Raw genomic sequence first — 16,742 nt, forward strand, 5'->3', positions numbered from 1 at the left:
TTTTCCGCAAGTGTTTTACTTGCTTAATTAGAGTTTCCACAAGATATTAAGATTGTAGCACGAATCTTAAAAGTTCTTATTAATAAAAACAAACCTGGAGCCAGGTATTGGGGTGAATGCTGGAAGATCAGAGAAGCAGAACAAGCCACAGCTTCCTCTCTTCCCCAGTTCCTCAGCTGATCCTGTTTCCTCAGACTGGATGCCTCTCAGCTAAACTGCACTGCTCAAAAGCCTAAAAGCGCTGGGCGGTGGTGGCGCACGCTTTTAATCCCAGCACTCGGGAGGCAGAGGCAGGCGGATCTCTGTGAGTTCGAGGCCAGCCTGGAACAGAGTGAGTTCCAGGAAAGGCGCAAAACTACACAGAAAAACCCTGTCTCGAAAAACCAAAAAAAAAAAAAAAAAAGCCTAAAAGCTTAACCAGCTTTAGTTCCTGGTTTTCACACCTTACATACCTTTCTGCTTTCTGCCATCACTTCCTGGGATTAAAGGCATGAGTCATCATGCCTGGCTCTTTCCAGTGTTGCTTTGAACTCACAGAGATCTAGATGGATCTCTGCCTCCCAAGTGATAGGATTAAAGGCGTGTGTGCCACCATTTTCTGGCCTCTATATCTATCTAGTGGCTGTTCTGTTCTCTGACCCCAGATAAGTTTATTAAGATGCACAATATATTGGGGGACACAATATATCACCACATAAGATAGTGCATTTAATTTTATTTTTTGAGGCTATTTTGAAAGGTGTTTTCCTGATTTCTTTTTCAGTCTGCTGTGGGATGGTCTGTATGTCAAATGTGTTGCTGATTGGTCAATGAATAAATCACTGATTGGCCTGTGGCCAGGCAGGAAGTATAGGCGGGACAAGGAGGAGAATAGAGCTGGGAAGTGGAAGGCTGAGTCAGGGAGACACTGCGAGCCGCCATGATGAGAAACAGCATGTAAAAATGCCGGTAAGCCATGAGCCATGTGGCAAGGTATAGATTAATGGAAATGGATTAATTTGAGCTATAAGAACAGTTAGCAAGAAGCCTGCCACGACCATACAGTTTGGAACCAATATAAGTCTCTGTGTTTACTTGGTTGGGTCTGAGTGGCTGTGGTTTAGCAATATCAGTCTCTGTCAGTTGAATAAAAGAAAGCTACTGAATTTTTTGAGATAATTTTTTATCCCACCAATTTGCTGAAAGTGATTATCAGCTGTAGAATTTTCCAGGTTTTATTTTTAGGATCTTTTCTGTATAAAATCACATCATCTACAAATAAAGATAGTTTGATCTCTTCCTTTCCAATGTATCCCCTTTATCCAACTTAGAGTTCAAGTGGTATATTTAGTAGATATGGAGAGAGAGAGAGGACATTCTTGTCCTGTTCCTTATTTTAGTGGCAATGCTTTGAGTGTCTCCCCATCTAAGTTGATGTTGGCTGTGGTATTTTTTAATTCATTTATTATATTACAGATGTACCTTGTATCTCTACTTTCTCCATAATTGATATCATAAAGGGATGTTGGAGTTTTGTCAAAGAACCTTTCTGCATCTAACAGATGATCATGTGCCTTTGACTTTCAGTCTGTTTATTTGGTGGATTACTTTTATCCATTTATGTATGTTGAACTATCTCTGCATCTCTGAGATGAAGCCTACTTGATCATGGTGGATGATCTTGATGTGTTCTTGGATTCTGTTTGCTAGATTTTCTTGAGAATTTTTGAATCTATATTCACAGGGGAAATTGTTCTCTAATTCTCTCTCTTTGTTGTGTCTTTTTGTGGTTTGATATTAGAGTGATTGTGGCCTCATACTAAAATGAATCATGCAATTCTCCTTCAGTTTCCATTTTGTGTAATAATTTGAGAAGTATTGGCATTAACTCTTCCATGAGGGGCTGGTACAATTCTGAGCTGAATCCATATAGCTCTTGTATTTTTGGTTGGAGACCTTTAATTACTGTGCCTATGTCACTAGGGGTTATGGGTTGGTTCAAATTGATTATCTGATCTTGATTTAACTTTAGTGCATTGTATATATTTATCCATTTCCTTTAGGTTTGTGCTTTTTTTGTCCATATTGTAGCGGTATGAAATTTCATTTTACAATGCTTAAATCCATTATTCAGCATAGGATTTGAAAATGTTTTCTTCAGCTTTATGACTTGTCAGTTAATTTTGTACTATTGATGATATTATTTGACATAGAAATGCTTTAATTTTCACAGTAGCTGCCAGGATGCAATGAGTTTTGCAAGCTGTACAGGGTACGTAAGATAAATGTCTAAGCATAATTGTGTCCTGTCAAATCTATATGTGTTGCTGACTTCTAAAGAACATAGAGATACACAAGGTGATCTGACTGCTTCACTGCCTGAGGAAGTGCCTTGGCTTCTCAGAAACTGAAATGCACAGATTGCCCCAGGAGCCATGGATTTTAACCCGAAAAACCTATGATGCATGCCTATCAAAACAGCTAGACCAGGCCAACTCCATGTGTCCCTGCAGCCAGTGATAGGCTATCATTAGGGAAGGGAACTGACTGAGTTCTCTTAATCAGGACTTTGGTTCTGGTGTCACAAAGAGCAACAGAGGAAGAACTAGGGTATCTTGTTTCTGGCCCAGAACTGCAGTGAGTTTATAGAGGATGGAAATGGGACAGGAGTGGCTAGGCAGTATGCAGGTCCAAAATCCAGGCTGACAAGGCTAGGTTGCCTATCTGGGTTCCAGCCAAGTGTGTAGTATGTGTGGAGTTCCAGGTAGACCGTAGTTCTGCAGGACTTTGGGGATTCACAAAAGAATGGAGATGGGCTAGGAGAAATAGCTGAAGGATTCCACAAGAATAACTAGGGGTACTGTGGGTCCAACTCTTCAAAACTTTTAAAATAGTGTTTGTGTGTGTGTGTGTGTGTGTGTGTGTGTGTGTGTGTGTGTGTGTGTGTGTGTACTATAGCACTCTTCTGGTGGGAAAAGTTGTGTGGGACTCAGTTATCTTCTTACTGCATGTTGGTCCCAGGGATTGATTGATCTCAGGTGGTTAGGCTTGGAGGAAAGTGCCTTTATCAGATTAGCCATCACAGTGCACAATATCATAGAATGCTTTCTATTCCTTTAGAATTATTTTTGTCAGTTTGGCACAGGCCAGGCGCATATGAAAAGAGGAAACCTCAATTTGAGAAAATGAATGTGTAAGAGTGTCCTCTAGGCAAGAGTGTTGGGCATTTTCTTGATGGATGATTTATGTTGGGATCCTCAGCTCACTGAAGGTGCTGTTAACCCTGGACAGTTGGTTGTGGGTTACATACGGGAGCAGGGTGAGCAGGCCAGTAAATAGTATTCCTCTGTGACCTCTGTTTCACTTCCCGCCTCCTGGTTCCTTCCTTGACTTCCCTCCATGATAGATTAACCAGAGAGCTATGAACAAAAGTGAAACCTTACTTGTCCAAGGTGCTTTTAGTCATGCTGTCATTCACAGCAATAGAAAGCAAACTAAGACAGAAATTGGTACCACAATTTGTATGACTCGAGTACTCTAAAGGAACAGAACTGATAGACTCAATGTATATACGCCCATGCCTCATTCTAATAATTGCCATTTAGGAAAAGATGAATGATTTCAGTTTTAGCTTCTGAACATAGAAGAAGTCAGAAGAAGTTTATGTATGATATTTGATTTATATCTATTATATATTTATATGTTAGATTAGACTGGTTCAACGTTGTCTGGGTAGTCCAACAGGGCCTCTGTAATGACACAAAAGCTGAGAATCTGGTAGTTAGTCTACAAGGCTGGATGTGTCAGCAGTCCCAATCTGGCACTGGTATCCTGGAAGATTCCTGGAGAGTTGTTAGTTTTCAGTCTATACTGGAATCCTGAAGTTGAAAGTATTGATAAACCTGCCAACAAGCATGAGGGCAAGCAGCCAAAATCCAAAGTTTCCTTTGTCCATGTTGTTTTCTGTGGGCTGTCAGAAGAAGGTGTGGTCTAAACTTAGGGTGGGATTATCTGCCTCAGCTAATCTAATTTAAAAAAACCCTCATAGTTGTGTCCTACAGATTGGGTTTTAGTTGATTAAATGCAAATTGACAGTTAAGATTGGCCATCACACATGATTTTTACAATTATAGGTTATGGAGTATTGATCATAATTTCTCTCTCTGTGTTGTGTGTATGTCTATTATATGTGTGTGTGTTTGTGTGTGTGTGTGTGTGTGTGTGTGTATGTTTGTGTTTGCATATATCTATACCATGTGAGTAGGCATGTGAATATGTATGCATGCACTAATGTGTGTATGCAGAAGACAGAGGACATCCAGTGTCTTGCCTGCTCTCTTACCCTCTATCTTATTCACTAAAGACAGTATATATCACTGAACCTGAGTTTGGCCACTTCTCTTAGGCTGGGTGGCCAGTAAGTTCTGGGATCCAACTGTTTCACCGCCTTCCCAGGAAGCATGTTATAGACATCCCCACAAACATGCCTGGTTTCCACACATGTGATGGAAACTTGACCCAAGTCTTAATTCTGATACAGCAAGCACCCTAACCACTGAGCGATCTTCCCAGCACATAGTTATTATTTCAAAACATCTTCTATAGAAATACGGAAGTCACAACATAAATGTGAAGAACATAGGTAAATTATATTCTGTAAATATATAAAAAGGGACACACATATACACAGCTACACACTAAAATAGTGAACATACATTTTTGAATTTTTGTTGTGCTATCAAAACATAAAATTGAAACCTTCATCTGTTCCCAAAGATTAATTATGGTAATGAGGCAATTTCATTATTCTTTTTAAAGGGTTAAGTGGAAATAAAATTCCTTTCATGAAACCAAGTATTTTCCTTAATATTTATTTATTTTTTATGTGTACGTGTGCAGTCTACTTTGTCTCTGCAACACATGAATGCAGTGCCAACACAGGCCAGAAGAGGGCATCAGCTCCCGTGGAACTGGTGTTACTGAGAGTTGTGAACCACCATATGGGTGATGGGAATGGAATGTGGGTCCTCTGGAAGAGGAGCTGGTGTTCCTAACTGCCGATCCTATCTCTCTAGCCCGAGTGCAATCTTGGTAGACTCTTAAGTAGAAGGTCTTCCAGAGGCTTCGTGCCTAGCATGAGACCAGCACCAATACTGGTCTCCCAAAGACAAATGTAACATCAGGATTTTTACACAGCTCCAATCCTGAACTCTTTACCTAGAAATTCATACTCCAAAGTCTACAACAAGTAAAGTGAAAACTTGTTCAATACTTGCAAAACCATGTTGATAGCATAGAGGGCTTCTTAGTGATCTTGCATCCACAAACAACCTCTGAGCCCCCTTCATTCCTTAGAGTGTGTGTGTTTGAAGTGTGTAAACGTGTATTTTACATGGGTGTGCTCATTTGAGAGTGGGGGCGCACCTATGACATGGCAAGCACCGGGATGTGTGAGTACAACATCCAGTGTTATTTTTCTCCTTCCATACTTTATGAGGCAGGGTATCTTTTGCTGAACAGCAGGCTCCTTGGCTTGCAAGCTTGACACAACTCTGTCTCTGCCTCACATCTCCTGGTTTGCTTACACTGGGGTTATAGATGCTACTAGATACAGCTTTCATATGGGTTCTGCAGATCCAATATAAGGGAGGATGTCTGGACAGACAAGTGTGTTACCCGTGTAGCCATCACTCCAGCCATAGTATTGTTTGGTATAACTTTAAAACTGTAAAAATGAATTTCTAAAATTCCTATGCCCACTCATGTTGACTATTTCAATTGAACTTTGTTTACTTTTCAATTTTATCACTGACCTGAAATACAATTAAGTGCAGAAGCATTATTAATTCCCTGGGAGAAAAAAAAATCCTATGACTTGACAAAGAAGACTGAAAAGCTGTCTTGTCACAGGATGAAGGACCCTGCCATCACAGCATCTCTTGCCGGGATGCACTGGGGAAAGTCTGTGTGTCTGTCCTCCCCACTTCAGCTACTCCCTTTTCTTCTTCTTTCCAGCTTTAGCAAACTTCTGGCAACAAAAGAGGCAACACTTCATGATGATGAGCATCACAGTCAGCACACAGGCCAGCAGGAATGCAAGCACATCCAGAGAGTGGTACTGGAACCAGGTGAGGTCATGTGCTGCCACACGAAGGTGCTTGGCTCCTTTGTTGCGCATGACGTACTCAATCCAGAAGACGGCTCTGTCCAGGGGCTTCACTGGCTGATCGTGGTGGATTCTTGATAGCCTCATGGCATTCTCCTTATAGCTAAAGATACCAATATGGAAAACCAATTAGTTTACTTAAGTGCATGAAGCCTATGGAAGGTTCAGGGAAAGCATCACGAGACTCAGTACATTCCTGAGATTAGCCGTAGATATAGTGTGCTTTTTTGGGGGGGACATGTTTGAAAGTTTGCCTCAAGGTTGGCATTTTCTGAAAAATTCTTTCCAAAACTGAAATGGGAAATCATTTGGGGAAGTAAATCTTTCCAGCAGAGGAAATATTAGTAAGCTGTTTCAAACACTGCAAGGTAGGTGGTTCAACCCAGTCTGAAGATGATATATTGATACTTTTGTGAAAAAACTGTGCCAAAATTCTTTGTAAACTCAATAGAAATGCTATGAATGATTAAAAATGGGTAAATGGCGGGAAAGGGACATACTTTACAAAAGATGACATAAGGGCTGAGATGCAGCTCATTGTTTGCTTGACTAGATTGTTCCAGGGTGTGAATTCAACCCCTAGTGCTTCTAACAGCAGCAGAAGCACAGGAATGACAAGGATGCAGAGGATGTGGTACTTGTCAATTATTTTTTACCCTTCCACATTCTAAGTGTGTCTCTATGGGGCCCTGAGGGTGTGACGTGTACCATGCAGCATGTGTGGAGGGCAGAGGACAACTTGTGGGAGTCAGTTATCTGCTCTTATAATGTAGCTTCTGGGAATTGAAAGTCAGGCTTACAGGCTGGTCAATGGCAGGAGGATGAGTATTACTAACAGAAGTGAATGCTGGAGTCTAATTCAGTACAGTAGCTACTAAAAGAGCATGGTTTTCCTGAACAGTTATTCTGGGTTCTAGCTGTTTTGCTATCAGGAATCTTTTTAAAGAAATAGGAAACAAGTTATCAAAAAGATCCCTTAAGGTCCATGGTTTTTGCAGCCCTGGCCATGAGAGTTAGGAAGTGGAATTGTGGGATGATGGAGAAATAAAATGTGGTATGAACACATAGTTGAATATTATTCAACAATTATAAGGAAGGAAATCTTGTCTTTATAATAATAAGGATGAAATCACAGGATATTATACTAAGTCATACAAACTAGGCCCTAAATGAAAACACTGTACAACCACCACTGTGTGGAAACTGCAGAGCTGATTTCATAGAAGGAGAGTGTAGAACAGTGGTAACCGGAGTCTAGGAATGGAGAGAGTGAGTGGGGATAGAGAGACATCAGCTAACACATGCATCCTGCCACTGGCTAGCAGGACAGCACTCTGTAGTGAGTCAGTGACTGAATTACAAGTTACATGTCTTCCTGTAACTTGTGGAATGTGGAAGAGGGGACTTTCCACACTGACAAAAATAAAATTATAAATGTCTAAGGAGATGGAAATGGTAAGTGTTTTATTTGGTCATTACATATTATACATATATATCTACAAACATGTGTAAATATATGCATAATTATTCTACTTTGGTCAATGAGTAAGGATTATTTAAACAAAGAATAAGAGTTTCAGAAATTTTAGTCATTGATTTGAAATATTTTAAATTTAGCTTCAATATCCCATTTGTTTTTTTGATCATCTTTGGAGACATTGTGTCCTTTCAATCATCAAATTATTCTAAACTAACTCCTTGTACAGCAAATCAACAGGGATAGTTTGCAGTCTTGATTGACAGAATAAGTTTTATATTGTTGTTGTTTTCAAACTTATACTAAAGATCAGATGAATCCTACTGTGACCTTGGAGAGAACCTATCTGGACCAGTACCATCTTGAACAAAATCACTGTACTCACGAAGGGTCATCAGTGACTGTCTTCAGTGCATCGACCAGATCTGTACTGGACATTGTGAGAAAGTCCAGTCTAACCCCTGCTCCTTTGGTCTTCATACGAACAACATTGTCAAACTGGTCTCCAAACAAAGGAATGCCGACCACAGGGATCCCGTGGTAGATCGCCTCATAGATGCCATTAGTGCCACCATGAGTTATAAAAGCTCTGGTTTTAGGGTGACCTAGGAAGAGGAGAAATTAAAGGCAAGTATTAATCATAAGTCTGAGATAGAAAATGAGAGGCAGGGGGAAAAGGCACAGAAAGGGTAAATATTCTCTAGATATCATTATCATAACTTCAGGATGGCGTTGAATTCCTCCATGTCTTAGAGCAAGGAACAGTGCAAGTCCCCAGAGCATTATTGTAGTCCACATAGAGGAGGTGCAGTATGGAAGCAGAATGATTTTGTGCAATGGATAAAAAGGGCAGAGTCCCTCCCAAGTGCTGCAAACAGCTTGTGTAAGCACAGGTTGTGGTTCACGAGAGTGTGTTCTCTTAAAGCAACAGTGAAGCCACTGCTCTGGATGGGTTGGCTCCACACTGTAACAGTTGGGTGCTCATTGTGATGGAATAAGGCTGAGCACATCATCACGGGGTACCATCTCATGTTGTGGGATCTTTGGAGGAGCATAGTAAATGAAGAGTCATTAATGAAAGAATACCATTCCCACTGGCATATACAATTCCCCTACAGTAGGGGAAATGGTGGATGTAAGTTATAGACATAGGAGGTGGACAGAAAGAAGAAGTGACTTCATGTGTCTGAATGGTAAATACAGCAGAGATAAAATAGATTCTCCCATCTCAAATGTTACTGGAAGAAAATTCCCATTAGTTCTTGTATGCATTCTCCCCAGGACTAGATCACAGCTGTCATAAATGCATTAGTGTTGAGCAGCCATTCCTCATGTCTCAGGTGTTTCCTGATGCTTACCGAGAAGGTCATTCTGGGGGATCCATTTGTAGAGCCTAGTGTTGGAGCCTAAGGTGTCTGGCTTCTTGCCTTCAAATCGCCAAAGAACCTGTTAAGATGAAGCTAGCCTCTTATTACTCTGATCAAATGTCAAGTTACCCCTGCTACTTACTCCTGGATAGATTAAGAATCAATGGTGATAAATTCCCAATGTCAAAGAGCCAGTAGGTGAGGATGGATGATGGGAACCATGAAGAACTACTACAGCAAGGATGCAACACTCTTCACTCTCCTGCATTTATTCTCATGTTTATCCAGGTGTCAGCAGGCCACCTTAACATTTAACCAACTGCAACTTAGACAGAGGCAGGTCCAGCAATGTCAAGCAAGAGGTAAGAAATGTGTGAATGTTAATTCCAGTTCAACAATCCGTCAATGTTACTAATATATATCTGGTTTTGTTTTTCTAATATATATTTATAGCAGTTTATTTCCATATATAACATTTGTCCGTGGTATTTGATTTAGTTCACTTATGATTACTTTTTTTTCATAGGTATTTTATTAGATTAGGTTCTTGTAGTGTGATACATGGTCACTTCAAGAGCAAGTTCCCAAGTTCTCCTGGTTTTAGAATTAACAGGCTTAGTCCCCCAGCTGAAACTGAGGCTAGTAAATTCTGTCTTACCTATTTTTTTTCGAATAACAACATAAATATACCATGCATAGGTCCATTTTAAAATGGGGGTGATCACTTTTGGCCAAGATTACAAAGGAATATGACATTACAACCTCAATTCCAATTTTTAAACTTACATTTTTCTTTTACTTAAAACAGATTTTTTTTGTGCAACATATTCTTGCTTGTGGTTTCTTCACCCATAACCCCTACCCAGATCTTTATGTCTCCTCCTATCTAAATCCATACTTTTTCTTTCTGTCTGTTCTTAGGAAAGAAACAATCATCTCAAACAATGGTTCTCAATCCGTGGGTATTGACCCCTTTGGGGATTGAATGATCTTTTTATAGATGTTGCCTAAGACCATCAGAAATATCAGATATTTATACTACAATTCATAACAGTAGCAAATTTACAGTTATAGAGGAGCAGCAAAAATAATGTTATGGTTGGGGGTCACCACAACATGAGGAAATATATGTATTAAAGCATTAGGAAAGTTTAGGACCACTGATAAAAAAATAAAGATAAAAGAAAAGTGAACAACCCAGAATAGCAGAGATCCCATTTTTAAAATGAGAGTTTACTTTCATTTATGTGTAAGTTAGTGCATTTGCATGTATGTGTGTCTGCCTGTGTGTGTGAGTGTGTGTATTTCTCTGTGTGTGTGTGTTTCTGTGTCTCTCTGTGTATATTCATGTGCATGGGAAGTGTGTGTGTGTGTGTGTGTGTGTGTGTGTGTGTGTGTGTGTGTGTGTGTGTGTATGTGTGTGTGCATGTGTGTGTGTGTGTGTGTGTGTGTGTGTGTGTGTGTATCTGTGTCTCTGTGTGTGTGTTCATGTGTATGGGAAGTATGTATGGGTGTCATCTGAGCCCTGAAGTGTGCTTTGGATCTCACCTGATGGATTTATAGGCAACTTTGAACTGCCAGACATAGGGGATCAGAACTAAGTTAGATCCTCTGGGTGAGGAAAACATGCTCTTCAAGGATGTTCCTCCTCTCCCATCACTGCCCATGTTGAGTGCCTGCTTATCGCTACTGGGCCAGTGCACTTACTGCTTAAAATTTAATAGCAGTCTGATTACACTGTAATGTGTGTACTCCCCAGTTTTCCTCCAAGGCAATGGAGGAAGTGACAAAGCAGACTCTATGTATGTGCCTATGATACCTTCCGAACACTAAGTTCACAAACTCTTGTTAACTGTTTTTCTTTCTGAACACGATGTTATTAACAAAGTTATTAATCAAAAACACCATCTACTATTTGGCATCTGTCCCCTGTCTTTCTGTGTCACAGGTGACTTCAGACATGAGCTAGAGCTCTCAGGACAGCTTCAGTTTCACACAGGAGGTTTCTGCCATCACACCTGAACAGGATGTGACCATCTTAGTGGGGATGCAACACTGAGGCACTGTATCTCACCTTCTGTGGAATCTGGGCAAGACCCGCTGCAATCACATTGGCCCTTTCTTCTGTTAGGGTACCCACCATGGATCCCAGGGAAAACACCACAACACCATGTTCTCCAGAAGACTGGACAAAGTCTTCTATTTCCTGTTAATGAAATATCAGCTCATCACAAACAGCAGCAACACAAAATAATGAGCATAGAAACTGACACCAACATCCATAGGAAGAAACTGAGCAGCATTAGAAATGATTAGAGTAGTGGGTTCTTAAAAACTATTCATATCCACATATAAAATGTATAGTTGTAGCCAACTATAAGGTTACAGTTCTCTGTGTTAGATTTATGTACTTCTTCATACAAATAGCCCTGACTTATTTTCATCTTGAAAAACAAGATTTGTAGCATTAATTCTGAATTCCTCTTTCTCCTTCCCAGTCCCTAGTTGCTGTACCTTCCCTTGATGCTTCAAGGATTTTGAATAGTCTATGTCGTACATGTGATGACCACTATGATATTTTTTGTAATATTTTACTTGATGTGATTTCATTATGGTTCTTGCCTGGATTTAAAGGCTTAGTTATAGGTCTCTGTATTGATATACCCTCTATTGTTTACCAAAACTCTATTATAAATTGCTGACTAGGTTTCTGCTACTTCTATAATTGTCCTTCCACAGAAACCTGCTTGAGGTCCTTCAATCACTTGTTATATGCATGCCCAGGAGTGGAATCCATGGTACATAAATCTATTTTTCATTCATAGAAAACTCCATTTTCTTCTCAGTAGTGGTTGTTTTTAAGTAGAGCTTAGTCAGTTTTGTTGGAAAGACATTGCCTGTTTGAGATCACTTTCTTTTACTGTATATACATGTGCAAGAGTATGTGTATATGTATGTATGTATGCATAAATATGTGTTTGCTGGCAGGAAGGTGTGTATGCTTGTCTGTTTCACTAAAAATGCAGAGAAAGCAATTGTATACTTTTGAAAATGTTTTTCTTGGCTAAACTGTGGTGGTTTGAATGAAAATGGCCCCCATTGGAAGTGGTACTATTAGTAGGTGTGGCCTTGTTGGAGTAGGTGTGACCTTGTTGGAGGAAGTGTATCAGTGTAGGTGGGGTTTGAGGTTTCAGATGCTCAAGCCAGGCTGAGTGCCAGTGTCTCTTCCTGATGCCAGATGTAGAACTCTCAGCTCTTTCTCCAGCACTTTGTCTGCCTGAATGGTGCCATGATTCCTGCCATGATGATAATGGTCTAACCTTCTGAACTGTAGGCCAGTCTCAATTAAATGCTTTCCTTTATAAGAGTTGCCATGGTCATGGTTTCTATTCACAGCAATAGAAACCCTAAGACAAAAATTATATCATTCTTATTTTAGATCATTTTGTTTAGGACTTGGCTTTTGGTTTATCTCTGCATTTAGTGTTTGTACATTTTTTGCATACTCAATTTTTAGCAATATTTTATTTATTATTAGAGAATTTCATTTAAAGTATTTTAACAAAAACACCCCCCTCTGAGAATTCTTCCTTTTGCCATCCCATTCTTTTCCTCTCAACTTTGAGAACTTTTCTTTTTTTCCTCTCATCTTTCTCCATTGAGTCTAGTTTGTGGTGCCCATCTAGTCTGGGGGTAGGGCCTCCCTTGGTATGTGGACAACCTGCCATGCATCACATTATTAAAGAGAACTGACTCTCCCTTTCCCAGCAGCTATGAAATACCAAGAGCTCCACAGCTAGTCATGGGATTTCATGCACACTCAGGTTTCAGAAGCCATACTCTACACAGTTGTTCTCCACTTGTGGATTATAGCCCTTTTGGCAAACCATATGTCCAAAATTATTTACATTATGGTTTATAAACAGAAGCAAAATTATAGTTATGAAGTAGCAACAAAAATGATTTTATGGTTAGGGGTCTCCAGAACATGAGGAACTGTATTAAAGGGTTGCAGCATTAGGAAGTATGAGAACCCCTGCTCTAAGAGAATCTTATTGAATTAATGTTACCCAAATGCTGACATTGGTCCTGATTATCCTTCATGTATTTTTCACTTCCTGCATAGTTCTTTTCATTCCATAACTTCTTGTTCAAATGGTCAGCCCTGAAAACATACATACAGACTAAGCAGGTTGTATTTATGTATTTACATATGTGAGCACACACTGATATGTAAATAACAACATTTAATGAAAGAAGAGGCTATGAATTTTTAAGAGCAAAGAGGAAATATGGAAAGAAGGAAAGGAAAGGGAGAAGTGATGTAATTATAGTCTAAAAAATTAAAAGGAATAATAAAAATGCTCAATTGAGAAAAGTATATGAACAAAAATAAGATTTTCTCATACTCTCCATGCAATACTATGTCTGATTTTTTTAAAAAAATGTATGGTTTTAGTGTAGGTATGTCATTCAGTGATCGACTGTGAGCTTAGGGTGCACAAGACCCTGGGTTTAACTCCAACAAACACACATTGCAATTAATTTATTTTTTATTCTATTCATGTAATACACACACACACACACAAAACCACAACAGGATATATATGTTTAGGAAACAAATCCTGTTATCTAAATCTTCAGTCCTAAGAGATAGCACAATGTCAAATTTACTTCTCCCCCTTACATTTTCTAAGTAAATTTATGTTATACTTGACAAGATCAGTTAAGCATTCTTTGATACAATAATTGTAATATATGTATATAGTATACATTTAAAACTAATACTTGATTGTTTAAATTCATTTTATTGTTTCTTTAATCAAAACTGTTATGAATAATAATTACCTATGCTTACTTTTCTATGTACAGTTTCTGATAAGTCTATTGTGAAACAAATGCCAATGATTTTTTTTTAATTGATACTGATTAAATCAAGGTAAATAGTACATTCACCCAACTGCATATTACTCAGAATTTTAGTTTGAAAATGCTACAAATCCTGTCTCTTAGCTATTCTGGAATACACAAAGTGTTTTTTTGTTGTTGTTTGTTTGTTTTGTTTTTCGAGACAGGGTTTCTCTGTGTAACCTTGGCTGTCCTGGAACTCACACTATAGACCATGCTGGCCACAAACTCACAGAGATCCACCGACCTCTGTCTCCCAAGTGCTAGCATTAAAGGTGTGTGCCAGTACCACTGAGCTTTCAAAACATTTTAAAATGTGCATTTTAATGATTTTCATTAGTATAATTTAATGACTTCATTACATTTATTTATTATGTGTATGACATCTGAAGAAAATTGTGGGACTTACCTTATTCCTTTCACCATTTGATTCCCAGGATTTAACTCAGATTCAAAGGCTTTGTTGCCAATGCCTTTAAGCCCCAAGCACCTAGCAGGCCTGCATTTTGTATCCTTGAAGTATTTTGTCAAATCTATTCTTTCAAATGCGCAGAAAATTTAGTTGTAGCTGGAGTTATCTCCTGTTCCACCCAGGCCCGCAGCCACTCAGACCCAAGTAAACACACAGAGACTCACGTTACTTATAAACTGTTTGGCCATGGTAGACTCCTTGCTATCCAGTTGTTTTATCTTAAATTAACCCATTTATATCAATCTATAAGTTGCCCCGTGGATTGTGGCTTACTGGTACTTTCACATCATGCTTCCTCTGTGTCTGGCTGGCAACCTCTGACTCAGCCTCCCTATTCCCAGAATTCTCTTCTCTGCTTATCCCACCTAGACTATACTTCCTACCTGGCTACTGGACAATCAGCATTTTATTTAGCAATCAATCAGAGCAATACATTCACAGCATCCCCAGCATTTTAGCATCTAATGAGAAGAGGTGAGTGCTTTGGAGAAATAATTTCCATCCCAAAAGTATCAAAAGAGTTGAAAATATTAAGACTGAAAACTATTTCCTATAATTTCAATACAAATTATATTATTCCTAATTATCATGAGTAAACTGCATTTTTACCTCTGCTTCCTTCCTTCTTTATTCCTTTCTCTTGCACTGTGCATGTGGGGCCAGCTCTCTGCTACTGAGCGACAGCCTCAGCACACCCTGTAAGTCCTCAGTCTACCTCCCTCCCACCTCTCCTGCTGATCTTGCCATCCCTTAATGTAAAGACAGAGTTGCTTGTAAACAATGCTGACCTGCACAGAACTTATGAATCATCCCTCAACTTTTGGATTTCTCAATTACATCTTAACTAACTTTAAAAAACAGACACGTAGTCTTTGGGGTAAGATCAGACTGTATGTTGCTGTCATTACACAACTAAAAAAGGGGTCTCCAGAGACATTTCATACTAGAGCAGAAAAACTTTCACTTTTCGCGCATCATGAAGTGTTACATTAAAATCACAATGCCTTCCTCTGTACCTTCAGAGGGATATCAAGCTATGGCTTACAGAATTCATTTGCAGTCATTAACTAAGGGCAGGCTTTAGTGACCAGATAGAGCTGAGTTTTCCTCACTACAGAGCTGTTTCCCTACCTGTGCTCCATCTCTGCTCTTTACTTTTACTGCCAGGCAACTTGGCCTTTCCTCACTGTAACATTTCCATAGTTCTGTCACTTGTTCACAGTTTGTCTTCAAGGCAGAATTGCTGGTGTTTGTGGGTGAGCCTGTGCACACTTTGTTTCCCTGTATACTCGGAGCTTTACTGTGAAGTGTCCCTGTAACTTATCTGCATGTTCTGTGTGAATCACTGAGGTTTTCTCTGTGTTGAGTAGGACTCTAACTGTTCCTGTCTTCAGAAGTCCCACAAGGCTCCATAAATGAAGTTCAGACTCTTGTGAGGGGATAGATACACTCATTTCTACTGGCCAGTTTCTTCACCTAAATTCCTGTGACACTCTGAGTTTGACACAAACATTCTGAAGGAATGAAATAGAATCACTCCTGCCAAATATGTAAGGAAAAGAGAGAAGCAAGCAGACAGGAATATATTTACTTCTGGTAGAGGCTTGGCAGGTCTGCAGTGGAGTCCTCCAACAAAATCAAAATTTGGTAAGAGAGGGTGAGGAAATTCCAAATCCCAGTAGGTTCGAATGAGCCATACATCTGCCTTCCCCATCGACTCAATGAGTGTGGTGGGTCTTCCTGAAGAGGAATAAGAACAGGGAAGGTATAACTGGTGACAAATGTCAAGTGAAGATGAGTATGCCAGGGAATATTCTGAAAGCACTTTTGATGACATAGCCAGAGTTGTCTATAATTATATCTCTGGGATATAATATGTTTGTGTGTGTGTGTGTGTGTGTGTGTGTGTGTGTGTGTGTGTGTGTGTGTGTATGTGTGCATGTGTGTGAGACTTGAGAAAAGACAACACATCTGTAACACCTTGGAAATTCATGATTACCAAATATCTAGATATGCCATTGAAGTGTAATCAATTCCATTATCTATGAATCCTGCCTGTCGTGCTCAGGGAATCATTTCCCCTGGTTTTCTTCATCTAGTTTGTTCTGTTTAGTGTTGGGACCTTGATGTGTGCTCCTCTAAGGGAAATGGGAACTTTATGATGTTTTGTTTTGAGATAGTCTAATGGAGCCCAGGGTGGTCCCTATGTCACTATAGAGCCAAAGTTGACCTTGAACTCCGGATCCTCTTTTTTTCTCAACTCAACTGCTAGGATTACAGATGTGTGCTGCCATGCCTAGTGTAAACATTTGTGGAGATTTCAGGATTTCATTTTTAGACAGGGTCTCACTATATAGTCCTGGCTGACCTCAA

The 16,742-nt window shown here is 39.5% G+C and overlaps 1 protein-coding gene across 1 annotated transcript in view; it reads right to left on the minus strand.

Annotated features, from left to right (window-relative positions):
- Nucleotides 1–5,968: 5,968 nt before the first annotated feature.
- LOC128108920 (UDP-glucuronosyltransferase 2B31-like) overlaps nt 5,969–16,742 on the minus strand; it is a 12,781-nt gene continuing 2,007 nt past the window's right edge. The window contains 5 exon segments of the mRNA XM_052735923.1: nt 5,969–6,248; nt 8,008–8,227; nt 8,981–9,068; nt 11,064–11,195; nt 15,961–16,109. Of these exon segments, the coding sequence (XP_052591883.1) occupies nt 5,969–6,248; nt 8,008–8,227; nt 8,981–9,068; nt 11,064–11,195; nt 15,961–16,109 (869 nt within the window).

The sequence above is a fragment of the Peromyscus californicus genome, unplaced genomic scaffold (genome assembly GCF_007827085.1).
Source record: "Peromyscus californicus insignis strain IS unplaced genomic scaffold, ASM782708v3 Scaffold_13__1_contigs__length_99412109, whole genome shotgun sequence".
NCBI lineage: Eukaryota > Metazoa > Chordata > Mammalia > Rodentia > Cricetidae > Peromyscus > Peromyscus californicus.